Below are 18,341 nucleotides of genomic sequence, written 5' to 3'. Positions count from 1 at the left end.
CAATGTCTTGTTTGTTAAACCATCAGTGAGTTTGATGCCGTAAACATGAATGTAATAAACCACTGGGACCCAAAGATCAGGTTGCACATTTTAAATGTTAATTTCTTCTCTATTGAACTTGGAAATATGCAAAATGGCATTTCATAAACTTGTGGGTATATTAATATACCCAAATCTAATAGGATTCTTAAGGGGATCTGTGCATCATCCAGAGCAGAGGAAAAATCAAAACTGAAAAATGAAAATGGGTATGTGAGCGAATTACCTGTGGAAATAAAACACTTTTAAAGTGCAGATCTTCATACATAGGGTTTTTCAGAAGTGCAACAGAGAAGGCAAGTGGGAGTCTTCCCAAAAGAAAAATTATGTACCTTGGTTACAAAGGACCTTATAAGAAGAATCTAGTCTAAATATTCAAGAAAGTATATTGCACTCCACCAGTATATGTTGGTGCTGAATTCTCGTGAAGTTTCAACAGTAGCTAAAATTAATATGCTTGGCCTGCAATACCTAAAGATTGGTTTCCTGGGCAGAGTTCTGAATATTTAAGTAGGGTTCTGGTCAAAGAACTGAGGTGGGAGATATGAAGGGTAGAAAAAAGTGAGTCCAGAGAAAAAAATAAACTATAATTTATTGTTTTTTTGCTGTTGAGTTTTAAGAATGTTCCATCCTTGGGCTATTTCAAGTGGAATGATGGGACAGCACGTAGCAGAAGAGTTTTGGCTATCACAAGTGGTCATAACGACACAGTGGGGAGAGTGGTGATGACAGAAAGTGAAAAGAGTCATTTATTTGGCACTGACTGTGTATAGCATATCTTGCATTTTAGCTTGACTACTCATGCCAAAGTTGATTTTCTTTGAGTCCAAACTTTAGGCTTCTGTGAAGATTCTTGGTTCTGGAAGAGTATATTTATCTCTGTTTTCTATGGGAAAATGGAAGGAACTATGATACACAGAGTTTTTAAAAACTAAGTCAGTACTTAAATACAGCCATAAGAGCAGATACTTCACTCACTCACAGGCTGGTTGAGCACATTAACTGAGTTAATAATCTATTTAGGACAGTGCACATAGTCAGCAGTCAAGAATTTAGTTATTGTTATTTTTGTGATTTTCATTTCGTGTATGTTTTCTTCCAGGGTTGATTGGTTTTTTCAATCTCTGCCACTGTTAGGGATGCTAATCTCATTTCACATTAATCCTTACAGTAAAGCTTGGAGACTATATTTGACGTGATGACTAACAACTCTTCACTGCAGGCTGCATTTTAGAAATCTCATGGCTGTGATGTGTTGAGAAAAATGACTTAAGTAAACAAAGATAAACTTATCAAGGTTGATGTGCTATAAATTCAGGGCTAGAGGCATCTGGTGCTCATTTCCTTGATGTATCCATCCAGTCCTATCTATAGGCTGAGGACACTCAAATTTGTGTCTCCAGCCCAGACCTGTTTTCTGGACTCTAGACTCGTGTATGAACTGCCTGTTCTTACCTTCATTCAGATGTCTGATAGATACCTGAAACTCAAACTTAACAGGTTAATGACTCAGTTTCTGATATCATTCTTATTTCCTCAAACCAGTTCCACCTATAACCTCTATTTCAGGTAATGACAACTCCATCCTTCGGCTCAGGACAAAAAGATCAATCTTTTATTTCTCTCTTCCTTCTTTCTTAATCTCTACTCCCTCAGGATATTATTATTATTATTTTGAGTTCATTTTTGATTCTTTAATCTACAGGTATGAATTAAACCATAACCTGCCTCAGCAACACCATGGCGTCAATATTTTCTCAGACTGGAACATGGTCTTCCTGTTTTTATCCTCCATTTTAAAATAAACTTAACATATGGCATTTGTCTTGTGTCTAAGGAATACAAAGTGTTTTTCTTGACATTTGATTTAATTGAAACACTGGGCCAAACTTTGATATTTCAGAGGAGTTTGCCGTAGGAAGGAATACGCTTGCTATCTTCCCTGTTAAACAGGTTAATCTCTTGAGGCAACCTGAGATGTCCCAAGTTTCTCAGGTCATTGAGTTCCTTAAATCAAAATAAGTGTCATACAGACCCGGCCGGGCGCGGTGGCTCAAGCCTGTAATCCCAGCACTTTGGGAGGTCGAGACGGGTGGATCACGAGGTCAGGAGATCGAGACCATCCTGGCTGACACGGTGAAACCCCGTCTCTACTGAAAAATACCAAAAAAAAACTAGCCGGGCGAGGTGGCGGGCGCCTGTAGTCCCAGCTACTCGGGAGGCTGAGGCAGGAGAATGGCGGGAACCCGGGAGGCGGAGCTTGCAGTGAGCTGAGATCCGGCCACTGCACTCCAGCCTGGGCAACAGAGCGACACTCCGTCTCAAAAAAAAAAAAAAAGTGTCATACAGACCCAAAGGTTGTACTGGATACTCAAAAAGACATCTTAAAATGGTAGTGAAAAGATAAAATGCGTGCAGTTGAGAATATCCATGATGATTTTTGTGCAGTTTTCTCAAAGACCCTACAATGTTTGAGCAATCATTCAAACACAGCCCAATGTCACCACATAAATGAAGAAAAAGAAAAGAGGACATGGTCATATGTAATAAAAACTTTCAAGTGGGGAACACATTCAAATATCCTCTCAGATATTATGCCGGCTGTACATTAAAAATGTTTCCAGAACCTGAGTGTATCTTACTCCTCTACTGTATTGCCTCCATCTCTTCCCTGAGTTTCCATAGGAGCCATCTGGCAGGTTGCTATGTTTCTACCTTTGCCTCTGTAGAGTGTACAGTGATTCTTTTACTCCTACTACTCTTCAGGATCAGGCCATCCTTATCTGAGGTTTTGCCTTCCATGATTTTAGCGACCCACAGTCAATGGTGGTCTAAAAATATTAAACGGAAAATTCCAGAAATGAACAATTCATAAGTTTTCAATTGCATGCCCTTCTGAATAGCATGATGAAGTCTTGTACAATCCTACTCTGTCCACACGGGACGTGAATCATTTCATCACTGTTGTTGTTAGTCTCTTACTGTGCCTAACTTATAAATTCAACTTTATTATAGGTATCATTCATACAAGTACTATATATACAAACATAGAACAAGTGCTTAGGTATGTATGCTTAGAAATAAACATAGCAGGCTGGGCGAGGTGGCTAACGCCTGTAATCCTAGCACTTTGGGAGGCCAAGGCAGGCGGATCAAGAGGTCAGAAGTTCAAGACCAGCTTGGCCAACATGGTGAAACCCCGTCTCTACTAAAAATACAAAAATTAGCTGGGCGTGGTAGCGAGTGCCTGTAATCCCAGCTACTGGGGAGGCTGAGGCAGAAGAATTGCTTGAACCCAGGTGGTGGAGGTTGCAGTGAGCTGAGATTGCGCCACTGCACTCCAGCCTGGATGACAGTGTAAGACTCTGTCTCAAAAATAAAATAAAATAAAAAAATAACCGTAGCATATATAGGGTTCAGTACTATCCGTGGTTTCAGGCATCCAATGGAGGTCTTGGAATGTATCCCCTTAGGATGAGTAGAGACTACTATAGAATGTTACTCTGATCTTATCCACCCTCTGCTTAAAATTCTTCCATGGCTTCCCATTCCGGGCAGAGCACAAGCTCCTCCAGTGGTTTACAGAGCCCTCCATGACCTACAAGGCCCTCCTCTCCGACCATCTCTTCTAGCTCCCTTCCCCTCTTACTCTGATCCATCCACCCTGGCCTCCTTGCTGTTGCTCTGATGTATCAGGCACACTCTTACCTGAGACATTAGCTGTTCTCTCTGCCTAGAACCGCCTTCTTTCTCACAGTACGTGGTTCACTTCCTAAGCTCCTTGCAGCCTTTGCTCAAGCCTCATCTGTGCAATGTGACATGACCTTTAATTCTGCAAACCGCATTTCTGGCTTCCAGATTCCCTTCAATCTGCTCTACTTTTTCTTTCTTGCACAGCACTCACCACCGTTCAACAATTATAATCATTTTATATAGAAAGAGAAAATGGTTTATTATTCCCATAGAACCTAAGTTCCTTGAAGTCAGTGGGTTCTGTCTGTTTTATTCACTAATGTATTCCACGTGCTGGTACCAATATTTATTGGTGTGTCCAATAAATATTTGTAGAATGACAGACTGACAGCATTAGTGAAGGTGAAGAAACGTATGATTTACCAAGGTGGCATCATGATGGGACAGTGCAGTGGCAATTTCGGTTTTAGAAAAACAATTTATCCAAATTTGGGAACAACTTTAGGTGTCTTCCAGGGTAACCTCTTGGGTACTGCAGGGATCCTTATCAGGACCTGCCTGTGACAGGGTGTCCCAAGCCTGGACTTGAACTCTTCCAGATTAGGGTGTTAAATATTTTGGAGAGAAATGCATTTCATCCCCTGAGAGATCTGGTGATTAAAAGTTAATTCTTTCAGTGATGCTAAAGTTGCTTCCCTCAATCCTTCATCCACTTTGTCCATGAAAGCCCAGAGGACTAGCTAAAGCTTCTATTTCATGACCCTTTAGATATCAGTCTTCAGTAGCCATTAACTTCTATGTCCTTGTGTTTTTCCTTTGCGGCCCAAACATTTTAGTTATTTTAGACTTACTCATATACTCTGTACATGAGTATTCTCAATGTTCACATATTTATAAAGAAGTAAGGGATAGCATCATTGTGAATTTTGGGAGGTAGGCCTATCCACAGGTAAATTTTAGAACAGGAAAGTTCCTATTTGAAGCACCCTGTTTCTTCTTTTGCTTACATAATTTTTGTCTAAATATTTAGCTTAATGGTGTCTACAACAAGAATTCAAGATATTATTCTTCTCCCTACTCAATAAATAATGCTGGAATAACTTGCTAGCCATATGTAGAAGAATAAAACAGGAACCCTATCTTTCACCATATACGAAAATTAACTTAAGAAGAATTAAAGATTTAAATGTAAGACCTCAAACTATAAAAACTCTAGGCTGGGCGTGGTGGTTCACGCCTGTAATTCCAGCACTTTGGGAGGCTGAGGCAGGCAGATCATGAGGTCAGGAGATCAAGACCATCCTGGCTAAGATGGTGAAACCCTGTCTCTACTAAAAATACAAAAAAATTAAATTAGCCAGGCATGGTGGCAGGTGCCTGTAATTCCAGCTACTTGAGAGGCTGAGGCAGGAGAATGGTGTGAACCCGGGAGGCAGAGCTTGCAGTGAGCCGAGATCACACCACTGCACTCCAGCCGGGGAGACAGAGCAAGACTCTGTCTCAAAAAAAAAAAAAAAAAAATTCTAAAAGAAAACCTAAGGAATACCATTCTGTACATTGTTTTTGGCAAATACGTCATGACTAAGTTCTCAAGAGAAATTGCAACAAAAACAAACACTGACAAGGGAGACCCAATTAAACTAAAGAGCTTCTGCACAGCAAGAGAAATTATCAACAGAGTAAACAGACAACCCACAGAATGGGAGAAAATGTGTGCAAACTATGCATCCAACAAAAGTCTCATATTCAGAATCTATAAAGAACTTAAATCAACAAACAAAAATAACCCCATTAAAAAGTGGGCAAAAGAGGTGAACAGACACTTTTCAAAAGAAGACACACAAGTGGCTAAAGAACATATGAAAAAGTGCTCATCATCACGATCATCAGAGAAATGCAAATAAAAACCACAAGCAGTCACACAGCTATTATTAAAAAGTCAAAAGACAACAGATGTTGGTGAGGCTGTGATGAAAAGGGAACACTTATATACTGTTGGTGGGAATTTAAATTTGTTCAGCCACTGTGGGAAGCATTTTGGAGATTTCTCAAAGAACCTAAAACAGAACTGCCATTTGGCCCAGGAATCCCATTACTGGGTATATATCCAAAAGAAAATCATTCTTCCAAAAAACCCACAAACTCAGATGTTCATTACAGCACTATTCACAATAGCAAAGTCATGGAATCAACCTAGATGCCCATCAGTGGTGGATTAGATAAAGAAAATGTGGTACATATACACCAAGGAATACTATGCAGCCATAAAAAAGAATAAGCTCATGTACTTTGCAGCAACATGGATGCAGCTGGAGGCCATTATCCTAAGTGAATTAACACAGGAACAGAAAACCAAATACCCATGATCTTACTTATAAGTGAAAGCTAAACATTGGGTACACATGGACACAAAGATGGGAACAATAGACACTAGGGACTATTAGAGGAGGCAGGCAAGGGCTGAAAAAGTACCTATTGGTAACTACCTGTGCTCACTCTCTGCATGGGTGACAGGATCATTTGTACTCCAAACCTCAACATCATGCAATATACCCATGGCACAAACCTTCATATGTACCCTTTAATCTAAAACAAAAGTTGAAATTATTAAATATTGTCCTTTTAGCTATTTACATATGCAAATCCTCCATGGTATGAAAGACTTAATGGTAGGGTTCAGCACAGTGCTACCAGGAAAGAGTTATTTTGGCAGGGCCTTTGCACTGGCTGTTCCCTCTGCCTGACGTCTGAAATGCTCTCCCCCAGGTATCTACATGATTTGTTTTTTATCCTCTTTAAATTTTTACTCAAATGGTATTTTCTAGAGCACTTCCCTGGTATTCTTACATAAAATTGTAAATCCCATCTCTACTGTTAGTCTCCCAAATACCATTTGCTGCTTTATTTTTCTTTATAACATTTTCTACTATCTATCATACTAAATATTTACTATATATTTTGTTCAACAGAGAAACAGACTGGATTCCATGAAGTCAGATTTTTTGTGTGTGATTTATCCCCAGTATTTAGGATAATGCCTGGCAGTAAATGTCTACGAAACAAGGGAATCTATCATCTCTATCTATCTATCTATCTATCTATCTATCTATCTATCTATCTATCTATCTATCATCTATCTACCATTTATCATTTGTCTATTTAACTGTCAACTATATTCACTATTTATCAACTCTCTATCTAATTGATCATCTACCTATCATCTATCTATCTAATCTATCGTCTGCTTATTTATATATATCTATCTAATCTATCATTTACCTATCAGCTATTAGGTTGGTGCAAAAGTCATTGCAGTTTTTGCCACTACTTTTAATAGCAAAAACAAAATTACTGGGTTTTTTTTTTTTTTTTGAGACGGAGTCTCGCTCTGTCACCCAGGCTGGAGTGCAGTGGTACGATCTCGGCTCACTGCAAGCTCCGCCTTCTGGGTTCACGCCATTCTCCTGCCTCAGCCTCCCAAGTAGCTGGGACTACAGGCGCCCGCCACCACGCCCGGCTAATATTTTGTCGTATTTTTAGTAGAGACGGAGTTTCACCGTGTTAGCGAGGATGGTCTCGATCTCCTGATCTGCCTGCCTCGGCCTCCCAAAGTGCTGGGATTACAGGCGTGAGCCACCGTGCCAGGCTGCAAAAACGCAATTACTTTTGCACCAACCTAATATCTGCCTATCATGATCTATTTTCTATCATCTATCCTCTACCAATCATTCATCATTTGTCTACCTACTGTCTATCATCTACCTATCATCTGTCTATTAATATCTGTCTATCATCTACCTATCATGATCTATTATCTATTATGTATGTATCTATTTATCTATCTGCCTACCTATTTATCTCCTTGTCTGTCTGCCTGCCTGCCTATCTAATAGCTAAAAGAATATACACTAAGACATTATCTGTGATAGTTTTTCTGGATATTTTGTTAAGGACATCCTTAAACTTTTCTCCATTTTAACATTTTGTAAAGAAAGCAATCTTCTTTTTAAACTATATAAAAATAAAACTTTCAAACAATATATTGCCATTTAGATCTCAGGAAAGGGCAGCCATAGTACAGAGTATGCAGGTATGTGCTGTCTTGACTATTTTCCCCAGTATTTCAGAAAATATCACCTGAACCAAATGAATATAAACTTTGGGCCAGTTTAGTTAGGGACAAGTTAAAGTAGAGAAGAGAGACAGGCAAAACTATAAAGTAGGTTTTTCTTAATCATTCACAAAATAAAAGCTAAGCAGAATAGGTGGTGCTTTTTTTATTTTGTTTTGTTTTGTTTTTTTGCTTTTTTTTTTTTTTAAATGTTTTGCCACTGAAATTTGAATTAGCACTTGCTTATTTGGATTCAGCTCTCTATGCTGACTGTGTAGGTAATCACCTAACCAAGCATAAGAAAACCCTTTGAAATCCCACTCTCTGTGGCATGCAATATTCAATGCTTTTGTTGTCTTTCCAAACTTAAAATGTGCTGTAATTAGTTTAAAGTAAGAAACAGCATTTTAAGTCATTACTCGCCATTAACACTGTTGGGGCTCCGAACATGACACCCCAAAATATGGCACCTTGGCATGCTGACTACTTTGAACTGAAAAAGGAAAGGTCTCAGAAACGAGGTCTTTCTGACTTTCTCCTAACCCCCAGCATCATACCCCTTTTAATCCCCCGAAGTGAGTCATAGAAAGCAGAATTTCCCTTCCCCAAGTGAAGCGTAGAAACTAGAACTCCTCTCCCCCAAAGCAAGACGTAAAATCTAGAAAGATTCTCTTTTCCCTTGAAGACTCTCGTTTCACAGGGGTCCTGCCCCATACTCAGGAGGAAGGAATACTGCACAGAGAGGCTAAGAAGAATCCGAACACACAGGCCTTGTTGGGCTTTTCCCCTCATTCTATTACCACTAGATTCTACCCTTTTGTCCAATCACATTTCCACATGTTGTTCATTCGTCATTGAATCTAAGCATAGACATAGACAGTTTTCCCTAGGTCTTTGGTCTTCATTTCTGAAGCCTCCTGAGTCAGGTAAAACTTTGATTAAACAAATTTGCTATGATTTTCTCTTGTTAACCTGTCTTTTGTTACAGGAATGTCAGTTGTGATCGTTATGATGGGTGAGGAAAAGCATCTGTTCCCCCAACACCTCTTTGAAAATTTGTTTATCCAATGAACCAGAATATCACCTGGCAAATCCCACAGAGATAACGAGACATGGCACTGACACGTATTGATGAGGAAGCCAGGAGGGCCAGTGAGGAGGAAAGAAGAGCGTGAAAACCCAGATACCAAAATGAAGGAGTTGTGGATGTGAGCTGAACCCACTTCATATGTGTACAAAATTACAATCTTAGTTTTTAGCTCAATTGTCTTATCTTTTAAGGCTCTAGCAGGGGTGAATTAGAGCCAAAAGGCCAAACCTAGCCCAGCATATGTTTTTGCAACCTTTATGGTTTATTGGAACACACTGGGTCTATTCATTTACATATTGTCCGTGTGCTTGCTTGCTACTTTGTCAGAGTGGAGTAGTTTTGACCAAGACCCCCGTGGCCGTAAAGCCTCAGCACTTGGCTCTTCACAGAAAAAGTTTGCTGATCCCGGCTCTCCAGGAATGGCTGTGGGTGCATTTCCCTGAAATTGGCTTTGAAAAGGCAGAAACTGCTGAATATGCCGCACACCGCAGTTGAGGCTCAGCTTCTCAGCTCTTTTTGCTGTGTGTCAAGTGATAACCAGGTTTCCACCAGGGTCTAATGAATCATGAGAGGAGGTCGAATGGGCAGCAATTTCTCATTGCCTGGGGTCGCCTCTGGGTGTGGGAATCAGCGACAAGTGGGTGACTAACGGGAAGGACATCCAGAAAAGAGAGAGAAGAGAAATGAGGCGAGACGAAACTTTACTCCTCCTAAGAGTTCTCCAGAGTCTTTCGACATTTTAACTGCTAGAGGACAGAATTCTGCTTGCTAGTATTTAGCGAATTGAATTTTGTCCTTAGAGACGTGCACACTGCTCCCATTTACTTCAATGGGAGTAATGGGCCATTTGGTCCCTCGACATCTGTGTTGGCTTCAGGCTATTTAACAAACTCTTAAACAAATCCCAATAAAGTGCTCTTTAATGGGTACTTAATTCTGGTGTAGGGGCCGGTGCTAAGCACACCTAAGTCCTTTCTTTTCTTTCAGGTTTACTAAGTTTCCTCCTTTTGATGATGTGATAATCACTACAGGCAAGAACCCTGAGTCAAGCAGTATAAAACCCACTCAGAGTCACAAGGCTTCTGCTTTTATTGGTCTCAGTTGACCTGTTCATTCTCTGGGTTCCAATTTAATGGCTCAATTGATTATTCATCTACATTTTTAATGTCTTTGTGGGCAAAAATCATTTTAACATGAATCATCTCTCACTTAAGGGGCGACATATCAAATCATTTTGGATTGTCGATTTCAACAAGTATTTATTGTGTCACTGAGCACGGGTGAACTTGACAAAGATGAAAAGGACATTTCAGTTTCTTGTGGAAGATGATGGAAATGATAGCTTGGTGTTTGCTTTGCAAAATGGATGTCACATGTGTGTGGCTCACCTGATGTCAGAGAATGGTTAGAATATCAAGTTTTCTGTCATTTACTTACTAATTATATTTTGTCTAAATACAATTTGAAATCTACAATGCCCACATCTTTAGTTGACCTCTTTCTTAAGTTAAATCCAGGAGTTTCAATATTATTCATTGATATGTTTTCATTTTAGATGTTCCAACTTTGCTGTAGAAATGGTGAGAGATGATTATACTACAGAGATCACAACATAATGAGATGTAGCTTGATTTTATGAGCTCACGAAATTTCCTGTTTAGCAAAAGTAGGCAGCATGCAAGATCTAACCACACTTGTGTTTACAACGTGATATTCTTTTTCAAAACCCTCTAAAATATCCGTGTGGATTTGATTAGACAATGATTTCTTCCTTCACAGCAAGCAGGTAAAGTTCTAAAACTATGGCTGCTTGTAGCTTATTCTTCTTGATAGGACTGTTTTGAATACAATATTTATAAAATATATACCCAGTCACTTAGAATCTTCACTTCTTTCTAAATGAGATGAGGCACAAGAAAGTACATAAGTGCATATTTCCAACCACACTCATCACTTTTATCTGACAGTATAAAATGGAACCAGAGTTTAACACCAAAGAGGAGGCACGTATTCATCCTTTGAGGAATAGTAAGTGCTAGTGCTTGGTGAAAGGGGCAGTGAAAAGTGAAATTGTATTGCAAAGTTTGACAGTGTTTCACTTTACTAATTTTCACTTGTAATTTTCGTAGCATTATTACCAAATGTGTAGATCAAAGAAAGCAACTCATTTCAACTCTTGGAGAAAAAAGAAAACAGACAATCAATGGTATTATTCTATCCATGTGGAATTACTAAACTCTTTCCTGTATGTCAGGCTTACGACAGGTAGCAGGTTATAAACATAAAAATAAGATAAAATTCGGATGCTTAGAAATTTCCAGTCTTATAGACATGTAAACAGATATTTGAAATATAACTTGGGATTCAGTGCTTTTGCTTCCAAAGTGCTAGTGAACCCTCCGGTAGTCTCAGGGAGCTTTAAGGAAGAGGGAAATGTGCGTGCGGTCGTGGAGAATGAGGGAGTTCATCACCGTGAAGGTCGTGCAAAGGATCATACAAAGTGAGGGGCCAGCCTTAGAAAACAGGAGTCAGGAGAACGTGGGGATATTGAAGAAAAGATAAAACTTTCCATCATAACTCATGTGAGAGTATAGGCAATGAGGGAAGCTAGTGCCTGGGCTAATGAAAATGAAAATGGCTGGATGATGAAGAGTTTTGAATTAGAAGGAATTCAACTTTATTATGTGGACAATGGAGGGTCACTGCCCGACTTTAAATAAAAAGGGGCCTGAATAATAAGCAGAAAGCAAAGGGGAGGTGCCAGTAAAGTAAAATTCAAATAGGGGTGGGTCAGAGAAAGTGGCTGATGAGGACTGGACTCCAAGCAGCCATATTTCCATCCTGCACCCTAAACAGGCACGTGGAGAATGCAAGCTTTACTCAGCCCTCATCACTGGGGATTCATAGTCCCTTTCCCATGAAATAATCCACTCTATTGCTACAACCTCTAAATGAATTCCTCTTTGTTAACTTACTTAGAAACTTTTCTAAACATTTACATAGCTACTTATCAAGTTGGAATCACATTTCATGGTCATTTTCAATTGTGGTCATAGTCTTATTAGAGCTGGGAAAATGAAAATACGTATTTAATATTGTGATTGGATTATAACACATCCCGATAAGGTGATATTTCTTTTTTAAAAAACGTTCCTCTGTATTTGATGATAAAAGTGTCATTAGAAAGGATCAACAAACAAAAATAAATGTGAATCATATACATATGCATTGTTAAATTACTTTAGAATATTCAGTTAGCTTTATATAAAAGAGCATTTTTGTGTGCTCCACCTGATGAGTTTAATGACTAGTTGATACTTTCGTTCTCTTTGTTCAGAGCAGACACGGTCAGGTAAGGTCTTGGGTGAGTCCCATACCTGTGCTGTCTTCATACACCACGGTCACTGTTTTCCAGTTGTAATAGAGGACCAGATCCAGAATCGCCCTGCTGATAGCTGCATAATCTGGGTAAAGGTTGATGTAAAACAAATCTTTGTTGTCCACCGAGGGGTGTTTCCAGCGGGTCTGTATGTGTGGAACTTCGAGAGCATTGCAAATAGACTGCACAGCACTGACGGAGGAGCTATGGGAAGGGCCAAAGAGAGCAGCCACGCCAAGAGCCAGCTGGTCACATGCTGATGCCCAAGGATGAGGAGAGGATGGGGAGGGAAGGCAGGGAAAGGGGGAGAGAAAAAGAGAGTTCTATGAGTTTAATTTTTTCGTTCATGATTCCTCTTTTTAATGCAACTATTGAAAAATCTTTTACAATCCCTATATTGAGGAAATATACTTGGTCCAACTTCCAACTTTCTTGAGCTACTAATATGATGATAGATGTAAACTTAGAACTGATTAGCAATATACCACAAGACCAACTCCCTGCTGGTCTCACTTTATTACCTTTAATCAGATGGATTCTAAATCCCTTGCTTCGTATGGTGTTACCTGAAAGCACTTCTAGTTATCAACAAGCCCTTTGCCAAATGAATGTTGTATGAATTAAGTTCTGTCATGCAGCAGGGCGGCATTGAAAATATTAATATGGTTACAAAATTCAGAAGACAGAACCTCTGGTTACCCCAAAGTGCTTTAGCTCCTATCTTTCCAAAACTCAGAAAGAAGTTCCAGATTAATGAAATACTGCTAAAGAATGTTCATAAGCAGTGCTGATGTCTAACTAATTTTCAAATAATGAAATAGCATAGCCTAAAGGGATCTTAGAAGACATTTTGTCCAACCCACTCATTTCATAGACAATGGACACAGTCATGGCCACTGGACGGGAGCTTCAGCTCAACGTCAGGCCTCTTTCTACCCCAGTATCGGCGGACAGGTAGCCTAAATAAATCAAGTCAATATCTATTGAAAAATTTACTTATAACATAAATGTATTTTTCTCATTGTAAGAATATAAGCACTCACTGAGAGAATTTAGAATGTTTAAAATGTAAGGATAAAAAGGCCCTGTGATTAATCCTATCGTTTTGGAAAAATATCTATTAATATTTGGGAAAATTAGAATCATTATATAAATACAGCTTGATGCATTGCTTTCTTTGTTCAACACCATAGCATGTCTTTTCTTTCAAGTCATTACAAATTCTCCTAAAGTATATTTTTAGTGTCTGTAGAATAGACCATTGAATAGGTGTGTCATCATTTATTTAAGCATTCCTACAATATAAAACATTTGGCTCATGCCTATAATCTCAGCACTTTGGGAGGCTGAGGCAGGCAGATCACTTGAGGTCAGGAATTCGAGACTTGCCTGGCCATCATGGTGAAACCCCATCTCTACTAAAAATACAAAAATTAGCCGGGTCTGGTGGTGTGCACCTGTAGTCCCAAGTACTTGGGTGGCTGAGGCACAAGAATTGCTTGAACCCGGGAGGCGGAAGTTGCAGTGGACTGAGAGAGCACCACTGAACTCCAGCTGGGGTGACAGAGTGAGACTCTGTTTCAAAAAGCAAACAAACAAACATCCCCCAAAACATTTAAGCTGCTCCTAAGTTTTGGCTATTCTAAATAATATTATAACACTTACCTTAGCTCTTACATTTTTCTCTGCATCGTATGCTACTTTGTAAGAGTAGATTTCCAGAAGTTAAGTCACCACTTATAATTAAGAGGTATAGATAGTTTGAAGTCATGTGAAACATATTAACCAAATGCCCTTCCAGAAAGGTTGGGGCAGTTTGCCCTCTACAACCATGTAAAATAGTGCCTATTAATCTTATGTTGGTAGGAATTAAATAAAAGCTTAAACACACTTTCAAATTTATATTTTAATTCTACAAATTTAGAACTGTCATCAGATAATTAAATATCAAATTAGCTAAATTAATACATCAATTGTATTTAATAATATCATTCTGCAAATAAAAATAGAAAAATGATATGGCTCTGTAGCTACCTGACATAATTCAGACAGAATCACTGATACAGCTTTGACAGCTATATTGCAGGGATCTATGGAACAGCATATGTTTACAAGGAAAACTTTCTGGTACTCTGCTCTTTGGTGGTGAATTACTGCATGAACTATGAAGATGTACAGTTTTATGCATTATGTGCTGGAAGTGTAAATTGTCATTGTCTTCAGAAGCTTATTTTCTGGTTATGTTTTCATTATTTAGCCAGATAAAATGAGAGTATGGGAGTGTGTGAACTGTTGTTCTATCCAGCATAAGCAATGGATTGAGATTCCTGTTAATATTTAGCTCTGGGATACTAATATTACTTGACAGAAAATCAATCCTTTTGAGTTCTGTTTGCCAGCAAATTACCAGTTTTAAGAAGCTCTGGGGGTGTTTAATTGACAAGTATGCCAGGTACTTCAGATCACAGGAAAGCTTTCAATTTTTATGTGGCTTCGAGCTTCATTGCTAAATGTGGTTGGCTTTCTACAGTATTTGCTCAACAATGTGTATGAGTGTTTGTGTCTGTTTGCATAGGTGTGTGTGTATAAGAGAGAGAGATGAAAGAAAGAAAAGTGATAGATCTGTCTCTACATTATAGAGATAATTTATGTGAAGATAGCTTGGAAACTTTAAAATTCTGTATAAATATACAGTTTCATTATTTGTCCATAGACAATTTTGACCTATAGGGTATCTCAAAGTCTACCCATCTTGAAAAAGAAAATATTTTTATACTTAAGTCATGCCATAGATATAAAAAGATTATGTTGTTAATTTTTGTTTTGTTTTTGAGACAGAGTCTCGCTGTGTCACCCAGACTGGAGTGCAGTGGTGCAATCTCAGCTCACTGCAAGCTCCACCTCCCGAGTTCACGCTATTCTCCTGCCTCAGCTTCCTGAGTAGCTAGGACCACAGGCAGCTGCCACCACGCCCGGCTATTTTTTTTTTTTTTTTTTTTGTATATTTAGTAGAGACGGGGTTTCGCCATGTTAGCCAGGATGGTCTCGATCTCCTGACCTCGTTAATCACCCGCCTCAGCCTCCCAAAGTGCTGGGATTACAGGCATGAGCCACTGCGTCCTTCTATGTTGTTAATTTTTTATCTGTGCTCCTAAGAAAATAAGTTTTATATTTTGTTTGCAAAGAACACTGGGATTCTTGCAGAAGGCTGTGTCAGGTGGACACAACCTGTGATCTAACTAGATTAATTCTATATGGAAACAACCAGCATTTAGTTACCTGGAAATCAGCATAAACATGGTGTTCATTGTATTTCATGTATTTGTGTGTATTTAGCAGGCAAAGATTCCCCTCTGAGGCAAAGAACCCCTCCTAATCTGGGGTGATGAGTAGCCTTTGTTTTCACATAAGCACATTTATTTAGTGACTCGATAGTGTCCCTGTCAGAAGCCAACCCTCAACTAGATAGAATGTGGTCTTACTTCAAAGACTTGTCCTAGAATTGTCCAGAAGATGTCTAAACAAACCCCGCTATTCCGAATGAATCTTTCTGTGAGAGAAACCTTGCAGCTGACATATGAATTAGATTATTTTTTAGGCTAGGCACTTGGCTTCAGTTCAGAAGAAAAAGGGGATCAGATACAGACATTGCTCTCACAGGGTTAATCTTCATATTTCTATGATTTTGTGGAAAAGAGTAAAAAAAAGTTGAGAGGATGCTAGGTAAACTCAGTAGTTTACAACCTGTTAAAATTCAGGGTGTCAGTTATGTGTGTCCTGGGCATTTCCACATGCTCAGTGGATGTGACCTTCCGCAATGTTTTATTTGACTGCACCGCACGATTTCATGGTGGTATCTCAGCTTCAGGAAAGAAAAACAGATCAAGCTTGACATTTTCCATTCACAGCTGAACTAGTTAATCATAGAGTGGAGGGCACTGAAGGGTAAGCTCATCAGAAAGGCCCAGAAAACAGTGCTCGGCAACGTCCATTAGGTTAGTTCAGATTGCATTGATCAGTGACATCAAAGACCCAGATTTCCCGCAACCCATTTGCACAAAGATGTCTGCTTTAAAAGAGGGCAGGTAGCAAAAAGAAGGTGACTTGGAGAGCAGACACATCACCCAAAGAAGCTTTTAAAAGTGGGAAAATAGTTACCTCTCCGTGAGGCTTCGAAACTATCAAAAAGGTTAATTCTCTGGATGTCATAGGTTAATGTGGTGTTAGGCATCAGGGTTCGGTTTCTGTTAATGCTGGTGACTGCAAACTTGAAAGCTAATTCTTCAACATTAACAGGCTCATTTTCCACTGTTTCAAAAATCCCTCCTGCAGAAGCAAAAAGAGATGCATGAGAAGCATTAGTCACATGGTTCACATGTAATTTTTTTTTTTTTTTTTGAGATGGAGTCTTGCTCTGTCACCCAGGCTGGAGTGCAATGGTGTGATCTTGGCTCACTGCAACCTCCGCCTCTGGGTTCAAGCGATTCTCCTGCCTCAGCCTCCCGAGTAGCTAGGATTGCATGTGTGCGCTACCATGCCTGGCTAATTATTGTGTTATTAGTAGAGACGGGATTTTACCATGTTGGCAAGGCTGGTCTCGAACTCCTGACCTCAGGTGATCCACCCTCGTCGACCTCCCAAAGTTCTGGGACTACAAGCATGAGCCACCACGCCTGGCCAGTAAAAAGAATGCAAATATATGAATAAAAGACCCCAAGTGATAAATAGAGGAATAGTCAGAGCAGATCCCAAATCCAGGGCTAAAAGTGAAGTTTATCAGCATGTGCCACATGCAGATAAATAGGACTAACTGCATATGTATGCTTAAGATTTTAAATCCAATATTGGACTGTATACCGTCTCTCAGATGGCAAATGTATTCCAAATATTTAGTGGCATAAAAGTGTAACCGATAATATGGCAGAAAGCGATTTTCTGTGATGTGGACAAGAATTGCACCGTACTTGACCTAAACATAATTTGAGTTGTAACCTTGTAGGATCATTCTTCTTTAGAATGAAGATCTTTCTGTTAAGAAGCCTACATTCCAGACTCTAAGGGGATCATGCAGAGTTGATGGGATCAAAATGACACATACATACTGTTAGTTTTTTCAGGATAAAAATGTTCTTTTTTGTGCTTCATGGCTCAGAATTCTGAGATCATATTCTAGTACTTTCCAAAGTTCACGAGAATATTCAAAAAACTGTATTTTTTCTTTCTTTTCTTTTTTCTTTTTTCTTTTCTTTTTAGAAACTGTTTAGTCCAAAGCAAACCTGCATCTGGTAACTAGAGAAATATGTCCCTTCACTGAGCAAGTGCACATGTGCCAGGTAGGCTCTGGTGTCTTAAACATGAGGACCTCACTGTAAGCAACAGTAACAAATATTAGTGCTTAAAGCCTCATCAGAGAATGTAGCTCTGATTTTGCTTGAGACATTGACTTTTGATAGAGACAATGTAAGTGCTGTTGACTGTACAGTTCTTAAATGCTCTTTGAGAGATGTCCTAGAATTATTAATAGACACAGGATCTACAGTGGAAGCTTTCTTAACCCATCTCCATTTAAGTTACTCCTTGATTGACCAATACTCCTCATTTCTTTTGAAAACACATGTTAACTGATGCTCATGAAATGCTGAGTACTTCTAACTGGCAGGCTGATACATATATTATTTATTTATTTACTTTTGAGACAGAGTCTCACTCTGTCACCCAGACTGGAGTGCAGTGACATGATCTCAGCTCACTGCGACCTCCACCTCCCTGGTTCAAGTGATTCTTTTGTATCAGCCTCCAGAGTAGCTGGGACTACAGGCACGTGCAACCACGCCCAGCTAATTTTTGTATTTTTAGTAGAGATGGGGTTTCACCATATTGGCCCAGTTGGTCTCAAACTCCTGACCTCGTAATCTGCCCGCCTCAGCCTCCCAAAGTGCTGGGATTACAGGCGTGAGCCACTGCGCCCGGCCTATCTTTTATTTTTTTATTTTTTGAGATGGTGTCTTGCTCTGTTGCCCAGGCTGGAG

At 39.4% G+C, this 18,341-nt stretch overlaps 2 protein-coding genes and 1 long non-coding RNA gene across 8 annotated transcripts in view; 1 reads left to right on the top strand and 2 right to left on the bottom strand.

Moving 5' to 3' along the window:
• RWDD2B (RWD domain containing 2B) overlaps positions 1–18,341 on the bottom strand; it is a 1,177,964-nt gene that overhangs the window by 666,895 nt on the left and 492,728 nt on the right. The window lies entirely within an intron of this gene.
• Positions 1–18,341, bottom strand: part of GRIK1 (glutamate ionotropic receptor kainate type subunit 1) — a 406,887-nt gene that overhangs the window by 140,309 nt on the left and 248,237 nt on the right. For all 6 annotated transcript variants that reach the window (XM_050784706.1, XM_050784709.1, XM_050784707.1 and 3 more), the window contains exons 2-3: positions 16,471–16,638; positions 12,311–12,568 (exon numbers count right to left, since the gene is read on the bottom strand). In XM_050784706.1, coding sequence (XP_050640663.1) covers positions 12,311–12,568; positions 16,471–16,638 — 426 coding nt within the window. The remainder of the gene's footprint in view (positions 1–12,310; positions 12,569–16,470; positions 16,639–18,341) is intronic.
• Positions 1–18,341, top strand: part of LOC126950746 (uncharacterized) — a 148,426-nt gene that overhangs the window by 124,044 nt on the left and 6,041 nt on the right. The gene's annotated exons all lie outside the window — the stretch shown is intronic.

The sequence above is a fragment of the Macaca thibetana genome, chromosome 3, assembly GCF_024542745.1.
Source record: "Macaca thibetana thibetana isolate TM-01 chromosome 3, ASM2454274v1, whole genome shotgun sequence".
Taxonomy (NCBI): domain Eukaryota; kingdom Metazoa; phylum Chordata; class Mammalia; order Primates; family Cercopithecidae; genus Macaca; species Macaca thibetana.
This window is presented reverse-complemented; position numbering and strand designations above follow the sequence as displayed.